Source organism: Lingula anatina, chromosome 1 (genome assembly GCF_051362555.1).
Source record: "Lingula anatina isolate TDL-2025a chromosome 1, LinAna3.0, whole genome shotgun sequence".
NCBI classification, from domain to species: Eukaryota; Metazoa; Brachiopoda; class Lingulata; order Lingulida; family Lingulidae; genus Lingula; species Lingula anatina.
The window spans coordinates 20,562,701-20,588,782 of NC_141767.1; the positions used below are offsets into that span (position 1 = coordinate 20,562,701).

Genomic DNA, 26,082 nt, shown 5'->3' on the forward strand with positions numbered 1-26,082 from the left:
CATATAGAGGATGCGATTGTTTTTGGAAAGATGCCTACCAAACGCAATCGCATCGTTTCTACTACTGCATTTTCTTGTAACTTATTGAGCCATATGACTCTTTCTGCTCTTTGGATATCTTACGGGGATTCAGAATGGTGTATGATGCTCTTTGAGAGGGGTTAAAGTATCCCTTTGAAAAAAAAACAGCCAAAAATATTTTTGACGCTAAAGTTTCATGGGAATGAGTCTGAAACAGTTTTGCCCACTAAGGGCCTATTAGCTCAGGAATTAGCGCAGCTTCCGTATTCAAGGCACACTGTCGGTCTACATATCAAATAGAATTTCGTTTTTTTATAAAACGTTTTTTTTTCTATTTACTTTTTGTATAGACCTATTTTGTTGTAGCAGGACTTGAAACGCAAATTGACCATGACCTTCTTTTTGTCTAGTTCGCTGCACTGATATTTACAAAACTTATTGTCGCGATCATCGTTTATTTACTGCAACACGGAGGTAGCCCTACCTGATTGTACCTGATAAAGTGGAATCGCGTCAAACGCAGTTTTATCTAAACGATCAAATAAGCTTGCTGTAGGTAGCAAGGGAAAAAATAGGCCTACACTGCAATGGAACATGTGGTTTATGTTGGGAATCCTTTGTATAGTTACTTCTCGAAAAAAAACCCAACCTTCTCAGGTCCAGGATTGTTTGAAGGGGGGACCCCCTGACACCCCCCCTATATCCCCACTGACTATTATTTATGTAACCGATTTATCAACTGTGCCATTACATAGTAAGTAAAGAGAAACGTCCAGTTAGTCAAACGCAGTCAGTATAGCAAAAAAGTAAAAAAATAATTGATAAATATTTTAAAAATAATTTAATTTTTAGTTGCTGTTTATGTGGAGGATGTTTTAAAGTTAAGATATGACGGACACATACCAGCAGGGCCTATCGAGGAACGTCACTCAAATCATGACATTTGACGTCGGTCTCCCATGCTCATACCAAAGTCGCGGGGAAAGGGGTACTGGTAGTTTTAGATAACTATTTCTTGGTCAGAAAGCTAGCGTGACCTGACCTAATCAAGGAAGTAGATAAGGATCTGTACTTCTTTGCATATCCTGATATAAATTGGATTTGAGTAACACATTCGTAGGTAGATGGACATGTTAAAAAGAAACAGACGCCTTATAACCGGATTAGCCAATGTGTCTTTGGTCACTGCAAAATAAAGAAAAGAGGAGTCTTTTTTAAATTTAAGCAATATTATTCTCCATGAATCGGATTTTGATCTTGTATTTACTTTTGCCGAGACAATTTCGTATATTAGTACAATTCCCTTCATATTAATTTGATATATAAAAACTTTTTTATTTTCTATTTATTTATTTTTGCAGTTTACTACCATCATTCGCCATAATATAAGGCCCTGTGGATATATGGGTAAACTCAAATGATTTTAACATCCAGTTAAGTTTACACGTATGAAAGATGGCATATGTCAATCTCATAAATACCAAAATTCTCATTCATCCGAAGGAAAACGCACTTCCTTTCAGATATTACATTTGTACACCGGCTTAATATTCGTATTCGTACCTTATATCCTCTTAAAAAAAAAGGCATTGTCTTCTTAAGTTCGGGCTCCTAGCCTTCCAGTAGAAAGGCAGGCCTACGTTTTAATGTGAAAAAAGTAAGGAAAGTTTGCATTTTCTTAAGACTAAAAGAGTTAATTCGAGACAAATGTTCGATCCCTTTAACGGTACATGTACCTTTGGTTACATGAGTTTGAGTAATGATACACCATTCCGATTTACCGCGGGTGGATAGCCTTGTCTTTATTGACCTATTTATAGTGCGAGCGGTTGCAGGTACCATTCGATTGCATACTGCATGCTTTTCAGCTGAGGGAAGTGCTACCAACATGAAGATCCTGGAGGCGTGCTTTTTAGTTATTGTCATTACTGGTAAGCATAAAAAAGAAACTGTAGTATGAAAGATACCCCGTTTACGGGCCGTGCTACGGTACTGACATTAGGTCTGGTCGGGCAAATCGATTAGTTGTTTACGGGCTGGGTGTTATTTACCAATGTCAAAGGAAATGCGGCTACGCCTCCTAAGCTTTAGGCCGCCTCGGCATAGATCAACAAGGATAGCCCTACGCACATGTGTAAACTCACCTCTTTTGCAGTTAACATGAACTAAAGTAATGAAATATTAAGTACCGTCAACCTCTGCATTTGTGTCTGTATGCTTTCTGTATGCTTTCGCAGTGAAATGCACGCGCGCACGCACACACAATTGAGTGTATTCAAAAAGACTGGAATGTAGGCCTACATGTATAATCTGGAATCAGATCTGTAGGCCTATGTAGGACCTGTAAAGCAAGCCCTTGATCAAACACAGGAAGGCGCTTTTGAAATAAGCGTTGGTTTAGATCATGGGGGAGGGGCAGCTGGCAGTGGTTAGATATTTCAAACAGTGTAATGTAGAAGGCGAATTGATGATAATGTGTTTCCAGTTGTTGGATGTCGATGATCAGTTTTTAAAGATAATCTAAGGAAAATATGATCCGTAGCCTATTGACACTATGTTGAGGAAAACACTAAAAGTCATGTACAGGTCTTACAGGTGTTGATTTACGCTTATCCAAAATTATTGTAAATGCATTTAATGAGGCGGCCTTTGATAACCTCAAAAGGTGCTGCATGTGACAGTTTTCTGCTGTGTGGTAACAACAAAATGCACTGGCAGGTCTTGGATTCAATTTTAGGGTGGACTTGTAATTATTATAATTATAATTTTATTTATTTATTTATTTATTTATTTATATTGTTCTTTATATTAATCGTTCTTGGTGACATAAAACACCAACAGAAGATAATAATAACATGTAGTAACAACTTGACAGGGGGGTTTCAAACGTGTAGAGTCATTAAAGGAGATTTTTATTTTAGTACAAACTTTAAATTAGGCTTTTTATTTTGTTGTCAGGATGAAATTAATAGTTCACAGCTGGTGGTATGGGGTTCATCCAGTTTTGTGTCCATTGATTCATCAGATTTGAAATTTGAACATTTCCCACCTTAAAATTAAGTGCAAGTTAACCCCTTTAAAAATTTTGAATAATAATATTTTGGCAAATGGATGGCCCTGTTTGACACCAATGTATACACTAGTAAGGCACAAAAAATCTGGAAAAGCAATCACCAAATATAAAGGAATATAAGTAAACTTGAGACTACCACAAAAGACCACACAATTATTTTCAACTTTCAGTCACAAGAATGCTTATGCATAATACTTTTGTTTTCTGTTAGGACTTAAAAAATGGCCATGACAGATAGTTTTGGTTAACCAAAACCATTTTCATATTAAAAACACCAATTTCGACAGGCAGTATGAGAAAGAAAAATAATACTAACAATTGATTAGTTAACATCATCAACTCAGAGTTACTGAACTAAATGCCTCTGCAGTAAGCACCTCTTTAGCATACCCATTTATATTATGTCATTGGACAAGAGTTGCACACTCCTTTTGGATAAATTATTCCAAAATTTGTCAACTCTCTTGAGCTCAAAATGATCATCAGAGATTATACACATACATTTTATCAACAATGTATTTCCATGGAATGTGTTGGAATTACATCTTGGTTTTATGCATATCTCATCAGAATATAAGAATAAGTACAACTAAAACAACCCACATTTCTTTAGTGAGCATTGCAGAGAAAATAACATCAAAAACATTATTTCCAGCTGTGCCTTCATTTTTGTTGTTGAGGCTATATATAACCCAGAAAAATACTTTTGATAAAATAAATTAAGATTTTCATTTTTTAAGCAAGTGTGTTTTTGTAAAGACTTATTTCTCATAATCACTAAATTAACATATCCTGACACATAAAAGGTCAGCTTTTATAGTAATATGCATATATTTTGCATCATATGCATATGTCCAGAAAACAGATCATTTACCATTTTTCAAAAAAAAAAAAAAAAAAAAAAAGGTGATGTACATTACATTGTCCTGTCACCTTTGACCATAGTCCAGCCCTTGTGACATGTGATAGACTACATGGCTACATGACCAGCACAGATTGCCACTGTTTTGAACAACTGCAATTAACAGCGAGCTCGCAGAATTCATGCAAGATTAATACATCCAGCATTGCTTTTACCTATCACCCACTGCTTTATGATAGGGTTTAGTGATTTTTCTTAATTACAGTGTCATGTGATGAATAAATGAAATGCCACCTCTGACCACCAGCCTCTTGGTTTATCATCCAGCATAAAAGAGAGGTGAATGTAAAGATATATAAAAAAGAATCCCAGATTTTAAAGTTTGTTTTAGATATGATATCATGCATATGAAAGGGCAAGGAGGCACACGTGTGGCATAGGGCATGTCACAGTCAATACAACTGCCTTTAAGAAGCCAACAAGCTGTTACTTGTAACATCTGAAAAGGATGTACAGAGCCCACCCTACCTATAAAACTGCAACCATCTATTGATCCTACCATCATAAAGGAAGGAAGATGTTCTTGAATGACAATTGTTATTGTTAGATCTGAAAAAATGTTCCTGGATTATGGGATTATCTGTAAAAAGGAGCACCTTTTGGGGACTTACATTCTGAGACAGAGAAACAGTGAATATTTAGTAAGTGGAATGTGTGATTCTGTCATAGTTTTAATTTCTCAGAGATCAGGGGCGGATTTAGGCCGTCTTCTGGGTCTTCCGGAAGACGGTCAGATTTTCAAGTTTACATTGACGGGTATCTAATTTTTTTTGTCGGAAGACGGTCAAAAATGGAGGGTGGATTTATGAAAATAATTTGGAAGCCTGTGAGAAAATATCTCTGGATCCGCCCCTGTAGATAACTATATTTCTTGTATTACTGTCAATTTCATTTACTGCAAAATATAATTCTGTTGTATATGTAGCTTCTTGGGCATTTATTGGATGTAATATTTTATTGGTTTGTATTGTGGGCTCTGTTTTAACTCAGTAAACCTATTTTTTTAGTCCCAGTTACTTTATAGCCTTTAGTGAATCTATAATTCCACTAACCCAGAAGAGATAAAGCAAAGAGAAAAACTAAAAGAACCAGCTAAACTGACAAAAAACACTGACTATTTTGACATGTTTTTTTATGGGAATCCAGCCAGACAACTCTCAGTAGGAACAAAAGAAACCAATACTTCTCTGTTTTTAGTCAAAGCATGCACTGTAGATGTCTTATTCTTTTAATTAAAGTGATGATGCAAGGGCTTCTTAAACACAAACAGTTGAGGTTGGTTAAGTTAGTATTGTGTGTTTAACCTCACTGCAGGGCCACATGGTTTGGTCTCTATAAAATGTGTGCTTTCAAAAAATGAATATTCAGTCTTGGAACTGTGGAGAGGAAATATCAGTATTGTAGTGTAGATTATCATTTTTACTGAAAAAGGGGTGAGTATATGGTGTAAAGGTACTAGCATATTTAGCATGTATCATATAGCTTGATTTCAAAAGATGGCCTGAACTGTGCTAAAATATCCCAGGTTGTGAAATTGGCTCACAATTTTTGCATTTTTGAAGGAATGCATATTTTTATTTATTTTTTGCTGAAGTTTTTTTTTCTAAAACCTCCATTTACATGTATCAATATTTAGGTTTATGTAGGTATAAATAACAGATTTTTTGTTTTTTTTAGCAGCTACTGTAAACAGCAGTCCTATAGCAGATCATGACTTGTCAAATGAGAAAAGTGTTCACCGCAATCACCATCGAACACGACGGGCGACAGAAAATGAATACAGACGGATGTCTCCATCAGACAGACCAAAATGCAAATCAGGCTCAACTGTAAGTTAAGTTTCAACCAAGAAATTTGTCATTTTAACATCATAATTATGTTCTCAAATGATGTGTATTCCAATGATATATCAGTTCCTGGCCTGGCCCAGTTTTTAGTGATTATTTAAAATCCATTGTGTGATAGAAATTAACTTGGCGTAGTGAAAAAGAAATAACAATAAAAGAAATGCAATTACGTGTACCTCTGTTTCAGATAATTTCGTTACAGAGTCGAGGTAGATTGCATTAAAAGGGTCAAAGTGTGGCAATATAATTTGTGTTGAACAGAAAAGACAGTGGTTGATAGGAAGATAACATAACTTAAGAAGTTTGATCAAGATAAGTTATCTTATTGCAAATACCTCTGTCCGTCATGTAACTGGGCAAAGAATTACAGACCATAAAAACATCTTATTTGTATGTGTAGGGGTAATGTGCTTGTAGGCAGGGGTGGGGTTACATTTCATGTTTGGTTGTGACATTTTCATTTCATAAGTATTAATTTAGCTATATGTAATAAGTTGAACTGATTCAACTATACTGTAAAGAGGCATTTTTAGTGTTTTTATACACTATTAGTTTAATCTTGGTTGAACCCAGGCCAGTTTCAATCAGTCAAAATTAAGCCACCTGACACAAGAACAGAACAATTAACAAGTAATTAAGCACTTTTAACCAAAGAGGTATGAATTAGTTAACTCTATTCCCATAAACATACATTTAGTCCTTGGTTGTAAAAATCATATAATCTGATTAAGTTGAAGAGTTTAGATCATTATAATTATATTGTTTATTTTAAAAAGTTGCTGCTTCATCTTGATTTTTTTTTGTCATTTGGCTTTTACATGATGTTTGTGAAGAACAGAAATACCCCCAAAGTTAATTTTTTACTTCATTTTACTTAAGCTTAGTTAATAATTTATGCAGCTCGTGTATTGTGTTCTGGCACTTGTAGAATTTTATGGCAGTGACTAGTAATTTTATCACTTAATATGCTTATTATATAACATGCCTTTAGACATGTACGCATAGCTTTAAAAATGACACACACACACACACACAAAAATTAAATATACTTCATTTTGCATTTAAATGTTAGTTTGCTCAGGGGTTGAACACTGTATGAGTACTTGATTAATTCATCCAAGTTTTTAAAATCATTTCTCAAAATATACATCAATGCAATTTCATCATCATTATAAAATTCCTGAAAAACTGACCATGAATTCAGTCAATCACATATATATATATATTTAAAAATAAACTTCATTAAAACATATAGAGATGGGTAATAATATGATTTATTTAGATCCTCTTAGTTTGGTAGCACTGGCTTGTAGCCTGGATTGATCTCATGCTGAGCACCAACATTCCAGAGTCTACTACATTGGTACCACTGGAATTCCACACCGTATATATAATGTTGATCCTTGCATCCTCTTTTGACCTTTTTCTCTCATTCCTGGAGGTAAAAAACAAAAACAGTGCTAAAAAAGGTGATAGGTAAAACAACCATCTGCAGATTTACCCCAATTATATTTGCTCCCTGCTGAACATACACAAACAAGCCCCACTTGACCCTAATTGAATAGATAAAATGCAGTGACGTTGACGCCCATTGTTTTTGTGAAATGTCTTGAGGGGTCGCATGCTTTGTATGGTAATGAAGCGGCATTTGTAAAGTTAATTTAGATTTTTTTTTGTGTCTGTATATCTAGTTGTATATTTTGACTGACAAGCTGAAGTAAAGTCTGTATTTCTTGAAGCATTGCATGGCCATCATCATCAGACAGTGGGAATCATAGCCCAAAAACTGGTTTAAAATGAAGTCAGGTTTTGTGGGATTTGGAAGAGAGCTAGTTCAGAAATACTTTTTATACATTATCTATATTTATTTTATATAAAAATATCACCTGAGAAAAAAGTTTTTTTTCACATAAATGTTAGTTGGACAAAAAAGGTAATTTTTCTTTTTCTAATTTTCACAAGTCATACATGTATGGGAAGTTCTTCAGAAGGATAGCCCCTCCCTATCACATTTTCTCAGTAAGACATTTTTACCACTCCCCCCCCCCACAAAAAAAAGGAAAAAAAACTTTTATTGTATAGAAAAGTTGTTAAAAGAGGTGCAAAAACTGCAATTCAGGCACATTAAATATTAAGCAACAATTTATCTATCCTGTACAATCACATAACTTACCCACTGTTATTCTAGATATGAGGACATGAATCTTTACACATAAAACAAAGAAAAAAAGTGACTATCCTGTTCAGACAGGCACTGAATGTGTATCTTGCAGTTTTTTGGTCAGCTTGTAAAGTTCACTGGCAGGTCAGTTATGTACCAGGACATTCTATATAAACCAATCTGTTTTCTTCTGCCTGCATAATATTCCTAACATTCTAAAAAATATCGTTTTTCTTCTTTTTTTCTTCTCACACTCCATTGAGTCTTTTAATGTGATGTACATGCATGGTATTTCTTATTTGCCATTTTAGAAAAATAAGAAAGGTTTGTATAAGTATCTCAAACACAAATGGATATCTTTTTCAGATGCCACGGCCACCCAATGAAGTAAATACCACATCTCGTCTTCAGAAATTGCGGGCTTTGTTTCCAGCCTATGATGGAATTAAAGCTTACTACATTCCAACAGAGGATGCACATCAGGTAAGTAAAGTGAACTCATACAGACACTCTTATCATTCAGACAATGTTGGTAATGGAATATGGGGGGATTTTAGCACTGTTGGACCCAGGGGTGGTGAACACAGAGGCCACATGACCTTCCCTTTATTAACTTAAGTGAAAGAAAAAAAAAACACACACACATGTAAAATTTTTTATAACAAGTCAAACCAAGCAATGTTTTCCATCCCACTACTCTATAGGAAAAACTCATATACCCCTTTATATAATACAGAAAAATGCTTGTCTGCAGCTTTATATTAACCAAGCTATATGTGTATGCCTGTCAATTTTTTTGGTCCTTGTCAAGTTTGCCTAGGATTTATTCTACTGATAAAGCTGGCCCAACAGAGACCACAGTGACCTTTGGCTACTATCTCAGAGTTTCAGGGGACACCCTTCTACTATCAACATGCCTATGTTGTTTAGATGGTTTTCAGTGTCCTCTGATACTCAGGATGCTGGTTACGGACCTCTATGGAGGAAGATGCATGATGTAATATGTGAATTTTCATCAGCACACATCTTCTATGTTAAATATGAAGCACTTGGTTTTCCATACAACTCCCAAATCACTGTATTAGCACATTTGATAATTGGCTTCATCTGGTGAAGTCTGTGTTCTTCCCAAAAAATATAAACATTAATTTTTTTTTCAGAGTGAATATGTCGCTGCTCACGATGAACGGAGAGTTTATATTTCTGGTTTCTCAGGATCTGCAGGTAGTTTAAAATTTATATAGTTTTGAAAACACCATCATATTGGAAGTAAATAGATACCAGCATATATAATATGGAGTGTATTCTCTTTTCATGTGATATATTTTACTAGAACAAAAAAGTACTGTATGACATCAACAAGGGATTGACAATATTCTGAAAAAGATATTTTCCCAAAAGATTAACTGTAAGTACATTTGTTAAAATTGCTGCTTTTGATCTGTCTGGCAAGTCATTTAATCAAATTGTCAGGTAAGGCATTTGATCAAATATTCAAGGAAGCAATTAAAATCAAGAAATTCCAGTTTTAGAATTGATCATCAGAGACCACATATTTAGTTACATACATGTGTACATGTGTAACAATTTTTGTCAATATTAATTGTTTGAATTGTGGCATGGCAAATATGCACATTTTTTATATAAATTAAAATTAAAGTTTTTATTCAAATAATTCTTTTAAGAGCTTTGTGGTGTCAATATGATTTTCTTACTTTACCAGGCACAGCAGTTGTCACAGAAGACAAGGCAGCATTGTGGACAGATGGAAGATATTTCTTGCAGGCTGAAGCCGAGCTTGACTGCAACTGGATCCTTATGAAACAAGGTATAATTGTATCCTTCTCCAAGACCTGAAGTTGTTCCTTGACCAGTATTACAAAATGATTTATTGATCTACTGTACATTTACATTTGTTTTACTGTATTTTGCATGAAGTATGAAGCGTAGGCAAATATTAAGAGGTCTACAAATTATAATTATCATTGTTAAAAGAACAAAGTCGTCATACATAGTAAGGACACATGTAGGTGACAATGCCAATGGTGAATTCCTGATTTTACATAAGTTATGTAAGTAGAAGTTGTTACTCACCATCCCCAACCCATTAAAATTGGCCTCCTAATTTTAAACAACTGAAACTCATTTTGAAATCTCAAAGCAAGTCCCAGACCCATAGGAAAGGGGGGGGGGAGGAGGGTGTATATGAATAAATGATCAGTGATTAAAGACAGATTAACATCAAGCACTAGACAGAATATAATTTAATGACCTAAATTACAGTAATAATGAATATGAAGGTATCGCTTTTAAAATCTGAATCCTATGGATAAATGTGTTTGCTGTTATAGTTGATGTATGTGTGCTGGAAAGGCTGCAGTCACGTTGCATATGTAAATTTGTATGTTCATCTGCAAGGTGAAGTGCTGTCCTTCGTGCGCACTGTGAACTGCTGCACAGGTCAGTGCACGTACAAAACATGATGCTCCTTAAAAAAAGGTGGAAGACATATATAAATGCAGCTGTAGGTAACATTTATGTATAGAGAAGTATAAGACATAACGAGAAATTTGACTTTGTTAAAAATTGACAGATGAAATGTTGGAACAGTCTGTCAAAGTTTGATTACCCAGAGGGGTCTGCTAAAACTTCCACAAAATAATACCAGTTATTTTTTATTGAAAAATAACAGGGAACAGTAAAACACTATCATAATTTTTTGAATGAGGCTTTTATTATATAATGGTTATTTTAAATGTTCATCCAAAATTGTATATGATTACTTTATTGAATGGCGCATGTTTTGTGTCTACCATTTTTTTTTTTGGTGAAAATATAATTTGATTAAATCCCTGCAGTGTGACATTGTAACAACTTTTTGCTTTTGTTCAAAGATGCCTTTTACCTGTGCAGGTGTTGATACTGTGTCATCTGCAAGGTGAAGTGGTGTCCTTGAACTCACAGTACTAACAACAATACTGTGGTGGTGGTACTAACCAGCAGAGGACAGATCTTTTGCCATAAAATATTTGATAAAAGAGAAAAAATTTAGTTCAAAAATAAAAAATAAGTTAATGAACGTCTTCCCCAACAGAAGTCTCTTTAATAACCCAAAGTCACATAAATTCAAAGTCACATTTGATTGGAAAAAATTACAATGTGACTGCACATTATAAATTAAAATGATTTTTTTTTTTTTTTTGGTAATCAAAACTATGTTATTGTCATTAATATGCAGAAATAACAAATCAGCGTAATGCAATCAACAAGCCCTATTTAGTAGCCATTATCTTTAGTTGAACCTGCATGCATAGGCACATGAGCTTGGGGAGGGGGCGTAGGCTAAGTTGCTTACCCCCTCTCCCTTTTACACGAATGGTTAGTCCCCACTTCAAAGTTTCCAAATACGCATCTATGCATGTAGAGCTTCTAAATACAAACAACACTTTCCTTATCTTTGCACAAGAACTAGCAGAATTCATTATAATAGCAAGTATTATGACTTTTATGAACTAATATATACTGTAGAGCATTACTAACCCTTATATAATGTTCAAGTAGAGCATGAGTAGTTTATGCACAGCTTCACATCATGGCATCTTGAATAAGAGGCAAACAACTGCCAGATGTAAAGCTGTTTGTATGCTGCTTTACCTATCTGCTTTTTTTTAGATTTAAACTAACCAGCCCCTGCTTTAAGAACTACATGTAGGACTATTAGTTTCTGCTTTTAGGCCAGAGAAACCAATTAGCACTCATAGGATCTAGGATCATGAAGATTAAATCTGCTTTTGGACGATTCTTAGGACCAAAACAACAGCATGCTTTTTACTCTACAACCACTATAAATCTATAATTTACGTGCATTAAATATCTGCTTTCATGCCTAAAGCTAATTTGGAATCCTTTTAAAAACTTGCACAATATGCTATAATGGTGTAGTCTTAGGTTGCTAATAAAAATACTTCAAGTCTGAGAAAAGACTGAAATCAATGATACAAATAAATCAAAAATCAAAGTAACCTAAATTTATTTTCTAATTGGGGCTTCTTGAATTATAATTGTTTCAGCAGGCATTGATGCATTACAGCAGTCATGTAACTTTTTTTTTTACAATTCCAGTTACTGGTATTGACAGGATTTTTGAATTCCTAACTTAAAGACTATTGAATTAAATAATTTTTCAAATAAGCCCAAGGCATTAATGCAATAGTTCTCTTCTTGTCCTCAAAAGACATCCATCAGATTAAATTAACTGAACATTAAAAGAAAAATAAAGGAACTAATATTTTACCTCACAGCTGCTGTTGCCGTACAGTCAGATGATGACATTAAGGCGTGAGATACATAAAGTCAGAAAGTCTTAAATGGAAAATTATGCAGCATTTACATAAAAATGACATTTGGCATTTATTTCTGTTCTCTTTGATCTGTGACAGTTGGAGGAGATCATGACTGCATGATCCATGTTATTAAGCATGGGTGTGGTCAACTGTATGACCACCAGCTGACCTGTTGCTACATGTCCATTCAAACAAGATGTATTCATTTAGGTTTCTCCTAAAATCCAATCATGATTATTTCTCATCATGGAATTTAGTATTTCATATTTGATTACTTTAATTAAAATTTAATTATAATTTAATTTTTGAAAGAGTACATGTTTGTGACTATCCTACATTATTTTGATGTTGAACAATTTGAATGGATCAGTAAATAATAATAACTCCTGAATATTTTTTGGATCAGAATTATCAGAAATGACAAACAATTATTAACATCAAATTCATATTTTTAAATAGATATGAAAATGAAATTTAAGTGATTTTAACTATTATTACTTGATTGTATTTTCTCATGAAGTATATATGGGTTTATATAATTTTAGAGCTAACAGAAACTTTTTCAAGCCTGAAAAGTGGACTGAATATTTTCAAGGAATGCATAATATGTCATATATAATACTGACCTGTAATATGTTGAATATCATTAAGTAAGGTTTTTACTAAAAGTTGACCTGATTCCAGGGGAGACTGGAGTCCCTAGTTCAACGGAATGGCTTGGCAGTCTTCTATCAGCTGGGGACAAGGTGGGAGCCAATCCTATACTCATGCCTATAGGTAATTTATACAGCCTAGGGTCATCCTGGCATGTCTTTCTGTTCTTCAAAAAAGTTATAATAAAATTTGTCAAAAATAAATTAACGATTAGAAAATATTTAAACTTTACATAGATCACGGTTGGCATTTAATGAAAATATTTTACGGTAACAATGAGTTGGCACCATCAGGTGGAGATGACTAACTGTTTTACAGCTTGAATTATACGACCTTCAGGTTCAAAGAGGAGAGATACAAAAAAGCACTACCATTGCTCCAATTTTGTTTTCTGTTTTCTGTCGTGGTGGCACATCTTTTTCTGTTTCATGGTATTTGTTATGTGAAACCATATTAAAAATGAAACCATTGAAAATGTGGGCTGGTTATAAAGGACCATTCCCATACACTATCATACTAACTGTGGAGCGATCTCTCTCCAAAGGGATTCTCACTAAATTGTAATAAACTTAAGTGGCCTAGATGTCTGTCACACCTACTGAAGCTGCTAAGGGGCAATTAATTATTGTTTAGCAGCTTCAGTAGGCATGCCAGACATCTAAGCTGTTTAAGCTGAAAGCAATTTAGAGAGAAACTCTTTGGAGAGGGATCAAGCCTGTTAGATCGATTTAGGTATGGGAGTCACTTCTAACTCTCTGTAACAATCAAAACCATATTGAATACATATTATCTCCCCAATTGTATCTAAACATTTTTCAGTTTACATTTCAATTAGTCAAATATTGTACTGATTTCAATATTCTAAAAAATTATCAAATAAGTCAGCTTTTGATCTGTTGTTTGTTTTCAGACAACTGGCAGGTTACTGAAAGTAGACTGAAAGACAAGAGTATCAGCCTGATTGGGAATTCCACTGACCTCATTGATGAAATATGGCCAGGCTCTGACAGACCAGCTTTTCCTAATGGAGACATCATTATTTTGAATATTACATTTTCTGGTAAGAGAGGGGAAAAAACAAAAAATCCACCCCTAAGAAATAAATAGTATATGTCAGTTTTCTTTTTTTCACAGTTACCTGTAACTTGATAACATTACTTTTAGCATAAGTAGATGAAAATGTCCTGTAGCATATTTCAGTAGATTGCAGTTAACAAATTAATGATACAAAACTATACAATGTCATTTCATAATGTATCCTATACTAATTTCAAGTTCTAATTTCTGATCTTGCTGTTTTTTCCCCTATAATCTAAGTCTTAAATCAAATAAAGATTTCTGTATTTTAAGGCAAAAGCTGGCAAGACAAAGTGATAGAGCTTCGCAAGAAAATGGCAGACAAGAACACCCGTGCACTTTTTGTTACAGCTTTGGATGAAACAGCATGTGTGTTTTAACTCTAAAAGTTTAAAACAAAAATTACATTTAATTGCTTTTATTATTATTATTATTATTGTTGTTGTTGTTAAAATAATTGCTCGAAGAAAGAATAAGGAATTGGGCATTTATCTAAAAGAAAATTTGTGATTGATGGTGATCATGTTGTTGTTTAAACTTAACTGACATAATATTATACAATAGGATATGATATAATATAATATAATATAATATAATATAATATAATATAATATAATATTTGGTTAAAGATGTTATTTTGTGATTCCTGTATGTTTTGTGCAAAAATCAATTCAACTACATATTTTTAGGGCTGTTCAATTTACGAGGATCCGATATTGCCTATAATCCATTTTTCATCTCATATGCCATTGTGGAAGAAAATGATGTCAAGTTAGTATGCCTCTCTATTTGGTGTCATAAAAATGCCAGACATGTTATCTTATGGGGTGAAAATATGCCTAAATCAAAATTTTAATTTTTTTAGAAATGTATTAAATCCAAAGATTAATCATGCTAATATTTCTAAACACTGTTCAAGTCCATGGCAGTTGGTTTGAGTTAATACATATAAGATTAGAACAAGTACATATTCTCAATAGTCTTTAAAGTCTGTCTGATGAAATTAGAGTACCTGTGGCCTTCTGCCCCATTGGCAACTGTCTGAACACTACAAACTGTTTCAGAAGCTATAACTTTCTGTGCAGTGCAACCTAATTCAAAATACTGTAACACATAAATTGGTATTGAATTAAGGATACCGAAATAAAAAGAAACGCATATAAATAACCACTATTCATGGAACCTATAGGTAAATAAATTCAAAGATCAGATACATTTTGGCCATGTTGTACAGAAATACACATGTACCATCTTAGCACACTAAGGGCTAAATTGCTTCAACCTGTCAGCTAATATTTAATTCCAAAGGTATTTTGCAGGTTCTACTTGAGTAATAAGACTGGTCGTCTGACCCCAAAGATTGCTGATCACCTTAATACAGGAGCTACAGGAGATTGTACAGACAAAACTGGTATTTGTGTTCAGGTAAAATAAAAGCAGTTGTATTTTTATGATAAAAATATTATTTATTGTCACTTATTGAGGAACGGAATGTATTCTACAACTTCCTCTATCAAGCTTTCCTTTTCCTTAAACTTAAAAAGAAAGTTCACCTATTCAAAAAGGTATGAAGCCATTCAGTTTTCAAGGTGCTGTCTGTTTGGATAAAAGAATCATTCTTTCAGCCCTTTAAGGCCCAGTCTTTCATCTGAACTAAAAATGAACTAAAATTGTGTAACATCAAAATTAAAAAAGTCAGACTCATTGTTTGACAGTGTCATAGATCAAAAAATGTAATTCCAGAAAAATATTCATATTCTTCTTTTTACAGGTGAAACTCTATGAGGATGCTCTCACTGACATGCAGACTCTTAACAATATTAGCTCCACAAAGAAAGTTTGGATCAGCCCAGCCTCCAGCTATGCTGTTTATAGTAGCATACCAGCAAGCCAGGTATTGAAAGAGAGATCTCCTATTCAACTTTTGAAGGCTGTTAAGAATCAGGTGGAGAGAGATGGATACGAAAGATGTCAGGTGTGTAAAAATTTATATTGTGAAACTTTTTACAGGTGACAGAGTGGTACATTATGTAAAGAGGTGTTTGTGCTAAATCCAAAAAACATACGGTAGTTAAAAAGGTTTTTAAAAATCAATTGGCATAAAATTGAACATATCATCCTGTGGAATTCAACAACATTTTGTATGCATGTTTTTCTATTTCACTATTTATTTCAGAAAAAAGTACCCAGAAAATTTTTGCAGTAACCTATTTTGACTAGTATAAACACCAAAGGATGTTAATTTAGTAGGAACACCAGACAAAATCTCAGAGAGAAAAGAATTGAATAACACATTAATTTTTCTCCTAAATTGTTTATTCTTATAAATCTTTTCAGATAAGAGATTCAGCTGCTTTGATAGAGTTTCTTGCCATGTTGGAGAAGGATGTAAGTAGATGAACATATAAATGACATATTACTTGTACATATAGATGAAAGCACATAATCTTTCTTCAAGTGATGTATAAGTTCTTTACTAATGAGATGCAATTATTATATATGTAATATCATTTTTAAGTGAATGACATAAAATAATAAAATACGAGCCAGGTGGCAATGCCTTTTTTTTATACAGGCTTGGATTTTTTCTGTTTATCCTAGGTAAAAAGTGGTAGTAAACAGTGGAATGAAATTTCTGCTGCAACTAAATTAGAAGAGTACAGACGGTAAGATTTTATACAGTTCCTTCCCAATTCAAAATACTAGACTTGATACAAATAAAAGACTTAAGTGTGAAACAGAATCACAGTTTATTATCTTAATTAAGGTGGTTCAATACATAAAATGGCCTAAATTGGTTAAAAAAGCCTTTTCCTTCTCCTTTCTTATTAAATTAATAAAAACACGTTTGGAGCAAAACTTCCCTTTTTCAGTGTTTTATCTACCACCCAACACACATCTATGTATCATCAAATATAGTTGCAGTTACAGAAATTGTATTTCATAAAAAAACATACTTGACTTTCTTTCAGGATGCAACAGTACAATATGGGCCTGAGTTTCAACACCATATCAGCAGTGGGCTCCAATGGTGCTGTCATCCATTATTCCCCAGCACCATCAACCAACAAGGACCTTACAACAACTGAGATGTATTTGCTGGACTCTGGTGGACAGTACTTGTAAGTCCCATGTACTGGAACACTGGTTCCTTAGGACTGTTCAGACTGACACCACATGCACATGTTGGCTCAACTTAGGTCACCAGATTACAAGTTTACAGTGATCACACACCCCGTTGTATATTTGGCCCTTCTGAACGTTCTTTTTAAGGAATGTCCTTCTGAAGTAAGGAGTGCTAGTAGCTCTCAGTCATTAAAAGAGTTATGAGTTATGAAAAGTCATGACAATTTTGAGTACAAAAGCAACAAAATCCAAATCCTTTGCAGCTCATTTTATCACAAAAAAAAAAAAAAAAAAAAAAAAAAAATCCAATTTTGGAATTATCAGACAAATTTGAAGAGATAGCTACAAATTGTGGTCATATGGCCTGGTGAGATAGTAAAGTTCTAAACTAAGTTATTGTTGCTGGACTGGAAATGGCTTTTAAATTTATTAATAAAAATATTTCTGTATTTCAGAGATGGCACTACAGACGTCACCAGGACCTTACACTTTGGGACCCCCACTGAGAAGATGAAACAGGCCTACACCCGTGTCTTAATGGGTGCTATTAATTTGGCTATGATGATCTGGCCAGAGGGAACATACGGTAAATATAATACTTTGTTACTCACTTTCTTTTACAAACTATGAAATATATTTTTCATCATGAGAAAAAGATTGCTTTCAAATTTTCATTTTAATGAAGAAAAAGATTGCTTTCAAATTTTCATTTTAATGAAAATAAAAAAGTGAACTCTTTTAACATCTTGGTGTGATCCATTCTGTAAATCTCCAAGTTAAATTCCACTTTAAGCAACACATTTACATCAGTGGACAAAATAGAAAGAACTTCTTGGTGATATTATTGAAAATATTTTAGTCAGTTATCGAGTTTTTTTCTTATTTATTTTATTGTCAAAAGGCCGTGAAATAGACTCTGCTGCAAGGGCACCACTGTGGTCATATGGATGGAACTATCGTCATGGCACTGGACATGGAATTGGAGCATTTCTCAGTGTTCATGAGGGTGAGCTGTCTTTAGGCTTGGTATTCATATGTGTGTTACAACAACCCTGAATTTCAAAGCAGGCATTCAGTCACTGAGTTTAACCAAACTTAATTTCATTCACAAGTCCAGTAAACAGCTGGTTTGTTCTATTGCACTTTAATCATCAAAAACAGTGAGTAATTTACCCATTTTGAAACTCAGGTTTAGTTAACAGGTTTCTTTCTAGCATCATTAATTTTTCATATACAGAGACTATGTGTCTGTATATATTCTGATCACCATTTCTGTCCAAGTTGTCATTGTCCTACACATCTGTGGTCCTCCCTATAATTGCCAAACCATAATTTTCTAAATTAAAATTTAATAAAGATTTTTATTTGATGAAAAGCAATGTTGAGTTTTAAAAATATGCATAATCCTATTATTTTTTATGAAATAAATATACAATATTTTTTGCATGCATATTTGCAACATTTTTCCTGTTTGTTGTCTGTATATTTTCCAGCTTTGCTGTCTATTGTGTATACATATTTGATGGGGGAAATATTAAAATATCTCCTATGAAAGAAATATTGAAACAGTTACTCATTTCAGTTCTTCATGAAGAATGTGAAATACAAAGCTTTTTAAATTTATTTTTGTAAAAAGAATTGAAAATCATAAACTATTTAAAATTCTGTTTCATTTAAATAGTTTTATTATGTATTGTTACAACAATGTCATTAACTTCTTTCATTATTTAAATGTCACTTTTAGGTTATGTCTCATATTTGACTTGATATCTCATTTCTTTTAGTTACATGTACAGTATTTTTTATCATTGAATATGATTTTACTACAATTTTCCTTATGTAATCTGATGTAAGTTCTGTAACATGAAATGATATGCTCTTAGATGCTGCCAAATCAGAGAACATTTTACTTAGTATAGATGCTTAATCAGGCTTTTTAATACTTCATTTCTGTCATCTGATAGTGTTTATATCCTAATAATTATCTGATATATGCAAAAAAACGTGTTATATCTGAACAATGCATTCTTTTCAGCATGAAAATCACCATGATACTCTTTCAAAGCTCCATTTATCTTGCAGTCTTACATCTTATATATATAACGCTTGTTCTACCCAGGTCCAGGCAGAATTTGTCTAGGATCAGTGTGCCCAGTACCCTCTACAAGAAGTGCACTTTATGAACACATGTTCTTTTCTGATGGTATGGTATGGCATATGTAAATATGTATAATTATGTTTTTTGTATGTGTGGGTCACAGAAAGTCCTTCTGTAAATTCATCTCTGATGCAAACAATGTGGGGAGCTAACATGGATGTGTGTGGTAATGGTTTCACACCACAGGAAGATACAGTGTGTGTAGATGTACTTATCATGCAACTATATGTACCATTGCCCAGGCCATAATAATCTTTGGATGACAGAGGGAATAAAACTGACATTACAGCCACAGTGTTATGTGCACAGTAGCACCAGTTGGTCAGGGCTTCGTATCTCGAAAGGTTCGCTATGTTGCGCACGTGTGTTAGTGTCTCGATTCCATAACCGATTCTATTTCGAGATACGGGGCCATGAAATCGAGACTCACTTGCACATATGAGCCCAGATTGTAGCATTGTGTTTGTTTGGTTGTGTTGGTGCACTGTTTCCAGTGTTTGCTCTCTTACTATCTTTGGGGAGCAACATCAGGCATGAAAGCAAAGCATGGATGTGTATTTTTGCATTCCTTATTTGAATGTTTTTTATATTCACTTGGAGAGTGAAATTTTCATATTGGGAAAATTTATTTAATCCTTGAAATTAGCAATTTAAATTACCAAAAGTCAAAGGAATAATGCAGCACATGTACTGCCAATGAACTAATTTAAAACAAATCATTTACAACTTTTGCACATTAACTCAATTGCTATATATTGAAAAAAAAAGACTTTGCACCAACAAATCAAATAGATGGAACACTAACAAGAATTCATCTTAACATAAAAAATACTAACCTGTTAAATTACTCGAAAGCTTAACTGACATGAACAGCATAAAGTTAACATATAACATGGTCCCATGGTCCAAAAGTAATTGGACAAAACATGCACTCATAGTCAAGACAGGAAGACCTGCTGTTAAAGTACCCACATGTATCAACATTTTGTGCAAACATTGTGTGAAATTTTGTTCCACCTTGTTTGAAGGAGGGATCTACCAGGGACGTGTTTTTTAAAACATGCAGGAAATACTCCGATTATACAGCTTTTTGTCTTGTCATGCTGAAATGTGATGAAATATGCACTTTCTTTCACGAACTTTGAATAACTTTATTTATCATATGAGAAAAGTTGCTTTCAAATTTTCATATACTTTTTTATCATCTTGGTGTGATTCACTTAGTTAATCTTAAGTTAAATCACTAAATTAGTAGCACTTTTGCCAAAGTTCTTGTTGATATTATTATTTCTTATTGTCAAAAGGTCATGAAATTGAAAGGAAGTACCTTTAGTACACCCTGTATGTTTGGGAATTTTGTTTTGAAAAATTGTATAAATTTAATACTTATTCCAAACACCACAATTATGACAAGTTCAAAATGCCTTCATTTTCACCTAATCCAAGAAAGCAGACACATATAAACAAGAAAAAAGTGAATTAGAATAAACTGATTAATGAAATTGACCTGCACTCCTTGTTACAAAGAACCTCCAAGCAAACTTAAACTGTATCAGTTATATATTAGGGCAGTCATTGGCTTTCCGAATACATGTTCAGATGGAATCCATATTAATTGGCATTCATGGGCAACAGCAGATAGGCACAGGTGATAGCTACAACTTGCAAGTATGTAAGCAGCCTATACCTGTATTACAAGTTGGGAAATAACCCAGTGATCATGCAGCTACATGCATCTCCAATACACAAACATCATTTTGGCTACTTCCAGATATCAAGCCATAGATCCTGGGCTGGTAGTGCATCCTGTCCAAGAAATAAGACAAAAAGTTACGTACCCTCATATCTGTTAGAGTCACTATTATTTCAGGATATTGGGCTCTCATTGCAGCATTTCCAGCAAAAGTTCAATGGAACAAATCTCTTACCTGGATCTAGGACACATGCCTCATAGACAGTCATTAGCAACACAAAGGAGCAAGCTTCTAGAATTTGAATCAATGTGCTCAATTTGTTTTGTCCAATTTCAGGTCCCCCATATACTGTTTATAAAGCATATAGTGCACGGGATGGTCCTTTTGCTGCTGGCATGTTTTTGTCAATTGGTATGTTTCTTGTCAAATATTCTGACAAGATAATGCATGGTCTTGCTGTCTTCCCAATTCTCTTTGGCTGGTCCTTATGCAATTGCAATGGCAAAGAAATATCACTGACTCAAAGTGGGCATCCACATAACAATGCTAATACCACACTGTATAATAGTGGATATAGCTATTTGCAATGTTAGCACTGGCCGCACACACCAAATGCCTGTGAAGTTGCCCAAAGCTGGGCTTGTAGGCCTAATTCTTTTAAAGTTTGTTCAGTAACTGGCCAGTGTCTACTTATGGCCATTTGATTCCTTGACTCTGATGTCCCCAAGGGCACAGACTGATAAAGACTTGCCTGGATCAAAGGACAACACCTATACTGTACTTATATAGAGAAAGGACTGCTGTTTGTCCTGGTACAACTAGTGTCAGATCTTGATTGCAACCAAGATTTCCACATGTGTAAAATGGAAATCAAAAAGCATGGTGCCTTCAAATTTTGAATTGGTTCTTGGTTATTACCTACTGGAGTCAATTACATACAGATTATGAAGGTTTCAAGGATGAATTAAAGCAATGCAAGAACATTACTGAATGCAGTAAAGCCATGTCTTTGAAGGAGCAAGTTGAATTCATCCTTTGGACAAGTGCTTTTTTAACTAAAATTTCTCTTCTCTCCCTAACCTATATACCTGTTATCCCTTGACAAATTACTTTAATTTTGCATGAATGCTTTCCAAATAAAAAGTTTAAGCTTTACTAACATTTAGTTGCCAATGTTGGCCCTGCCTGCAGAAATTGCTACTATGTTGGCCCTGCCTGCAGAAATTGCTACTATGTTGGCCCTGCCTGCAGAGGAAAAAATGGCTTGTTTTACCTCTGCCCAGGGAGTTCGCTAGTGTGTCTTCAGGAAAATAACAACTAACATGCATGTTTATAGGGCCAGCAAGCATTTCCTCTGGTACTAGCCCTTTGCGATCCCCACTATATGAAGGAATGTTTTTGTCAGATGGTATGTAAAGAATAATATGTTTGAAATATTCTGGTGGAAGTTAAAACTAGTTACAAATAGAATTTTAAATGAAAGCTGTTCAATGTCAAACACAATTAATAAAATTTAAAGCATCATTGGCATCTTCAACTATGTTTGACAGCCAGCTAAGACTATTCAGACATTTATATTAAATAAATTCACTTGGTAACCTTTCTCATTATCAACAAAATATATACAATGGGTAGAATTAACCATACAGAAGTAAATGTTTGTTTAAATGTTATTTACTAAATACTATCCCATCTCTAACATACATGTTCACTATGCTTAAATGGTCATTTCAAATTTCAGTTCAGTTTTGATTTATTTAAATATTAAGATGAACAGCTCATTCTAAATTGTGTAAGATACCATGATATCATTATCATGTTTTTCCTGTTCTTGGTTTTGTGTGAAGATTATTACACTATAGTACTGATTAATATTTCATATAATTTTTCTAACTTGAATATGTACATATATATATTACAAATACCCACTATTTGTATCTACATGCACACCTTTACAACTACCTTTTGTCTCATTGCAGAACCAGGTTACTATGAACCTGACCAGTTTGGAGTCCGTCTAGAGACTATAGTCATGGTGGTCAAAGCAAATACACCAGTAAGTAATTTTGGGCAAGATGCTCTAGTATAGTATCAGGAATCATCTCCCTTTTTAACACATTTAAAATAACTGCAAACAAACATGTCAAAAAAAAAAAAAAAGAGTTGTTTACAGCACCATTTGTATTACATATTGAAATGGGCTGTTATATTTCAGAACAATTTTGGCAACAAGACTTACCTCACTTTTAAGCCAGTTACACTGGTTCCCTTTGAGACTCACCTTATCAAGTATGATTTACTGGATGAAAAACAAGTAAGTAACATACGGTTTATTCAATGCCCTTGAAATATTTGAACATAACTTGGATGTATGGAATATCTAACATAGAGGCCATTCAGAATGAGAAGAGCCATGCTAGCTAGGCCACGACCTAAATCTGAATGGCCTCATACTCCCTTTCAATCTTTTAATTTTTTAAGTATTAAAAACATTTTAAAATGCATTCAGGCTCAATGGTGATGATATGTTGTGGGTATCAAAATGTTACAATTCTATCTTAAATGGAGCGTCCTGACAGAGCAAGTATGTAGTGACAAGTATGTAAAGTTGTTTAAGACCCCACCGATCCCCGTAGGCCGATGTATCTAGGGGAATGGTCCTATAATCATAATGAATCTCTCTGCCTTTCTTTTCTTCTTTCATATGAAGTGATTATATACAAAGCAATAAATCAAAACAAAAACATTCACTTATTTTTATATCAGACAAAATGGCTTAATGACTACCATGCCGAGTGTATGGAGAAGGTTGGCAAAGTCCTGCAAGCAGCTAGCAAGACTGAAGCGTACAAGTGGATGGAGGCCCGTGTCCAACAGATTTCTACTAGTGGACAGGCATTTTTGACAGCCAATATGCTGTTGGCATTCTGTTTGGTGGTTATAAGTAGAGTACTGTAAGATGCAGAACAAATATCTTTGTGTAGTTTTATCATGCTTTTAAGTGTGCCATTTTACTGTTTGTTTTATAAACTGCAGATTGTTTGCTAAAATTAAGATTTATCTTTCCTATAAAGTTTGTGATTTTCAGAGAAATATTACATAAAAGACATAGTCATGAGCATTATGTCCCAGCTTGTACATCTTTTGATAGTGTGGGGACTTTTTTTACATCAGACTTTAGACATACTTACAGTTGTGTTCTGTGGATCTATGAAGTGTTATTGGCATAAATATACATTTTCAATAATTCTTGCCAGTTGTGCCACAACATAGTTAAATTTATATGAATTTTGTCATTTTACCTCAGAATTCAACTCAATGTTTGATTAACTGAATACGATTTTCAACATTGTCAAACCACAATTTTCAAAAAATTATTCTAAAATTGGACATTTTTGAGGCATTCTTAGTCATTTATAAAGTGAAGTTCAACTAAAAACTGTCTTTTAAGCAAAGAATAATAAAAGAGTATACATTTTTACCAATTTTTGTTGCATGACCAAAATGATTAATATATTTTACAATCAAAAATTGCTTTTAAAAATATCAGCTTTAAAAAATGATAGGAATTCATTCACTTCAAAAAAATAAATTTAAAGTTTATTTTACCTACATTTACAATTGTACACCTTTTATAATTGACTTTTTGATTAAGAATGGTTTGCATTAAAATGCATATTAAAAGCAGAGAGATTTTTATTGCAATGATATCTTTAATATTTCGTATGGCTACAATGAAGTGTATAATAATTTTTGTCACCAATTGTTACATTTTGAAAATAAAAGCTTCAAATTTGTTTTAATTTTGCTGTTGAAGTGTCTTTTAAACTTCCTTCCAACAGAAAGCACCAAACTATGTTAGAATGTTAAATTAAAAAATATGAAAAGTATATCCATTGCACTGACCAACTTTCAAGAGAAAATGTAAAAATGCACAATGCATCTAAGATTTCAGTTTATCATTTATAAAAGGCATATCTCCATCTGTTTGTCAGATGCTGTAAAGCTCACATGATTACTGATATGAACTGCCATAAAATTAACCATCGTATAGAAACTTGCTCTGGGCCACAGTAAAACCACGGACACAAGTAAATCTAGGTGTTATACAATTCTGTCTAATAGTATGTAGATATGACTGTACTTTTCAATTTAAATTATACATATTTTGACATATCCTTCTAACTAAAATTTAAAAAAGTGACAGTTGTTGTAAAGTACTTAAACATTAAAATGAACAATGTAAAATATTACAAAAAAAAATATTCGAAAAATCTATATCACTGTTCAAACATCAATAATGCAATGAATCTACATTATACAAGAATAATTGGTTGTTTTGAACAGCTCATGTATTTCAGCTGTATATGATGAAAAAACTTTCAAATAATATGTTCAAACAAGAAAAGAGCAAGGTATGACAATCAGTATAATACTTAAAAGCTTTTGTCTCACTTAAAAAGCCATGAGGAGCCATAGTTCTTGAATCCCTCATGGTATTTCTCATGGGGAAAATGACATTCTTATCCAACCTGGCACATAATAATAACATAAAATATCTGAGAAAACCAGAATGTGTACATATATTTTTAGGAACAGAGGTCTAGACTGGAACATGACTGAACAATCATTTAATCTGTCATCTTCTTGAAGATGTCCCCCATTAACATATCTTAACTAGAGGATCAGAGAGGCGATACCGCCTCCAAATATTGTACCACCAGCTGGAGCAAGCGCATTCGTATAGACCCCCACATACACAAAATAAGGGACACAGCCACCAGTTTTGTGCTTGACAAGCTGTAAAAATGCAATCAACAAGAATTTTTAAACTATTGCAAAAAATATATATGGTACAATCAAATTTAAGTTCTTCGTAAGGTAGGTCAAGGGTCAATTTCAAGGTCACAGTAAATTGCCAGTATATGACTTCCTATTCAAGTTCAAGAGTAACTATGGACCTATCTCTGTCAAGTTTGAAGTTAAAAGAGAAAGAAATTAGCAGA

The 26,082-nt window shown here is 33.6% G+C and overlaps 2 protein-coding genes across 8 annotated transcripts in view; one reads left to right on the forward strand and one right to left on the reverse strand.

Moving 5' to 3' along the window:
• Window positions 1-26,082, reverse strand: part of LOC106162469 (uncharacterized) — a 44,314-nt gene that overhangs the window by 9,720 nt on the left and 8,512 nt on the right. The window contains exon 12 of one of the 3 annotated variants that reach the window (XM_086998125.1): window positions 7,114-7,298. The exons of the other annotated variants lie outside the window; for them this stretch is intronic. The gene's annotated coding sequence lies outside the window, so the exon portion shown is untranslated. Of the gene's footprint in view, window positions 1-7,113; window positions 7,299-26,082 lie in introns of those variants that run through there. 3 annotated transcript variants of the gene reach the window in all.
• LOC106176358 (xaa-Pro aminopeptidase 1) lies at window positions 1,775-24,879 on the forward strand. Of its 5 annotated transcripts, none has more exons than XM_013558705.3 (20): window positions 1,775-1,952; window positions 5,694-5,845; window positions 8,391-8,507; window positions 9,185-9,248; window positions 9,748-9,852; window positions 13,052-13,144; window positions 13,932-14,081; window positions 14,372-14,467; window positions 14,788-14,869; window positions 15,418-15,523; window positions 15,870-16,073; window positions 16,436-16,486; window positions 16,700-16,764; window positions 17,071-17,220; window positions 17,680-17,810; window positions 18,126-18,230; window positions 21,413-21,487; window positions 23,056-23,132; window positions 23,292-23,390; window positions 23,843-24,879. In XM_013558705.3, exons 1-20 carry the CDS (start codon window positions 1,781-1,783, stop codon window positions 24,032-24,034), a joined length of 2,286 nt encoding a protein of 761 aa, XP_013414159.2. In that variant the 5' UTR covers window positions 1,775-1,780; the 3' UTR covers window positions 24,035-24,879. The 5 variants fall into 5 exon arrangements, with proteins under 5 accessions (XP_013414159.2, XP_013414157.2, XP_013414160.2 ...); XM_013558703.3 differs by lacking the exon at window positions 21,413-21,487 and adding an exon at window positions 19,344-19,427 and having other exon boundaries at window positions 1,777-1,952; XM_013558706.2 differs by lacking the exon at window positions 21,413-21,487 and adding an exon at window positions 22,413-22,484 and having other exon boundaries at window positions 1,777-1,952.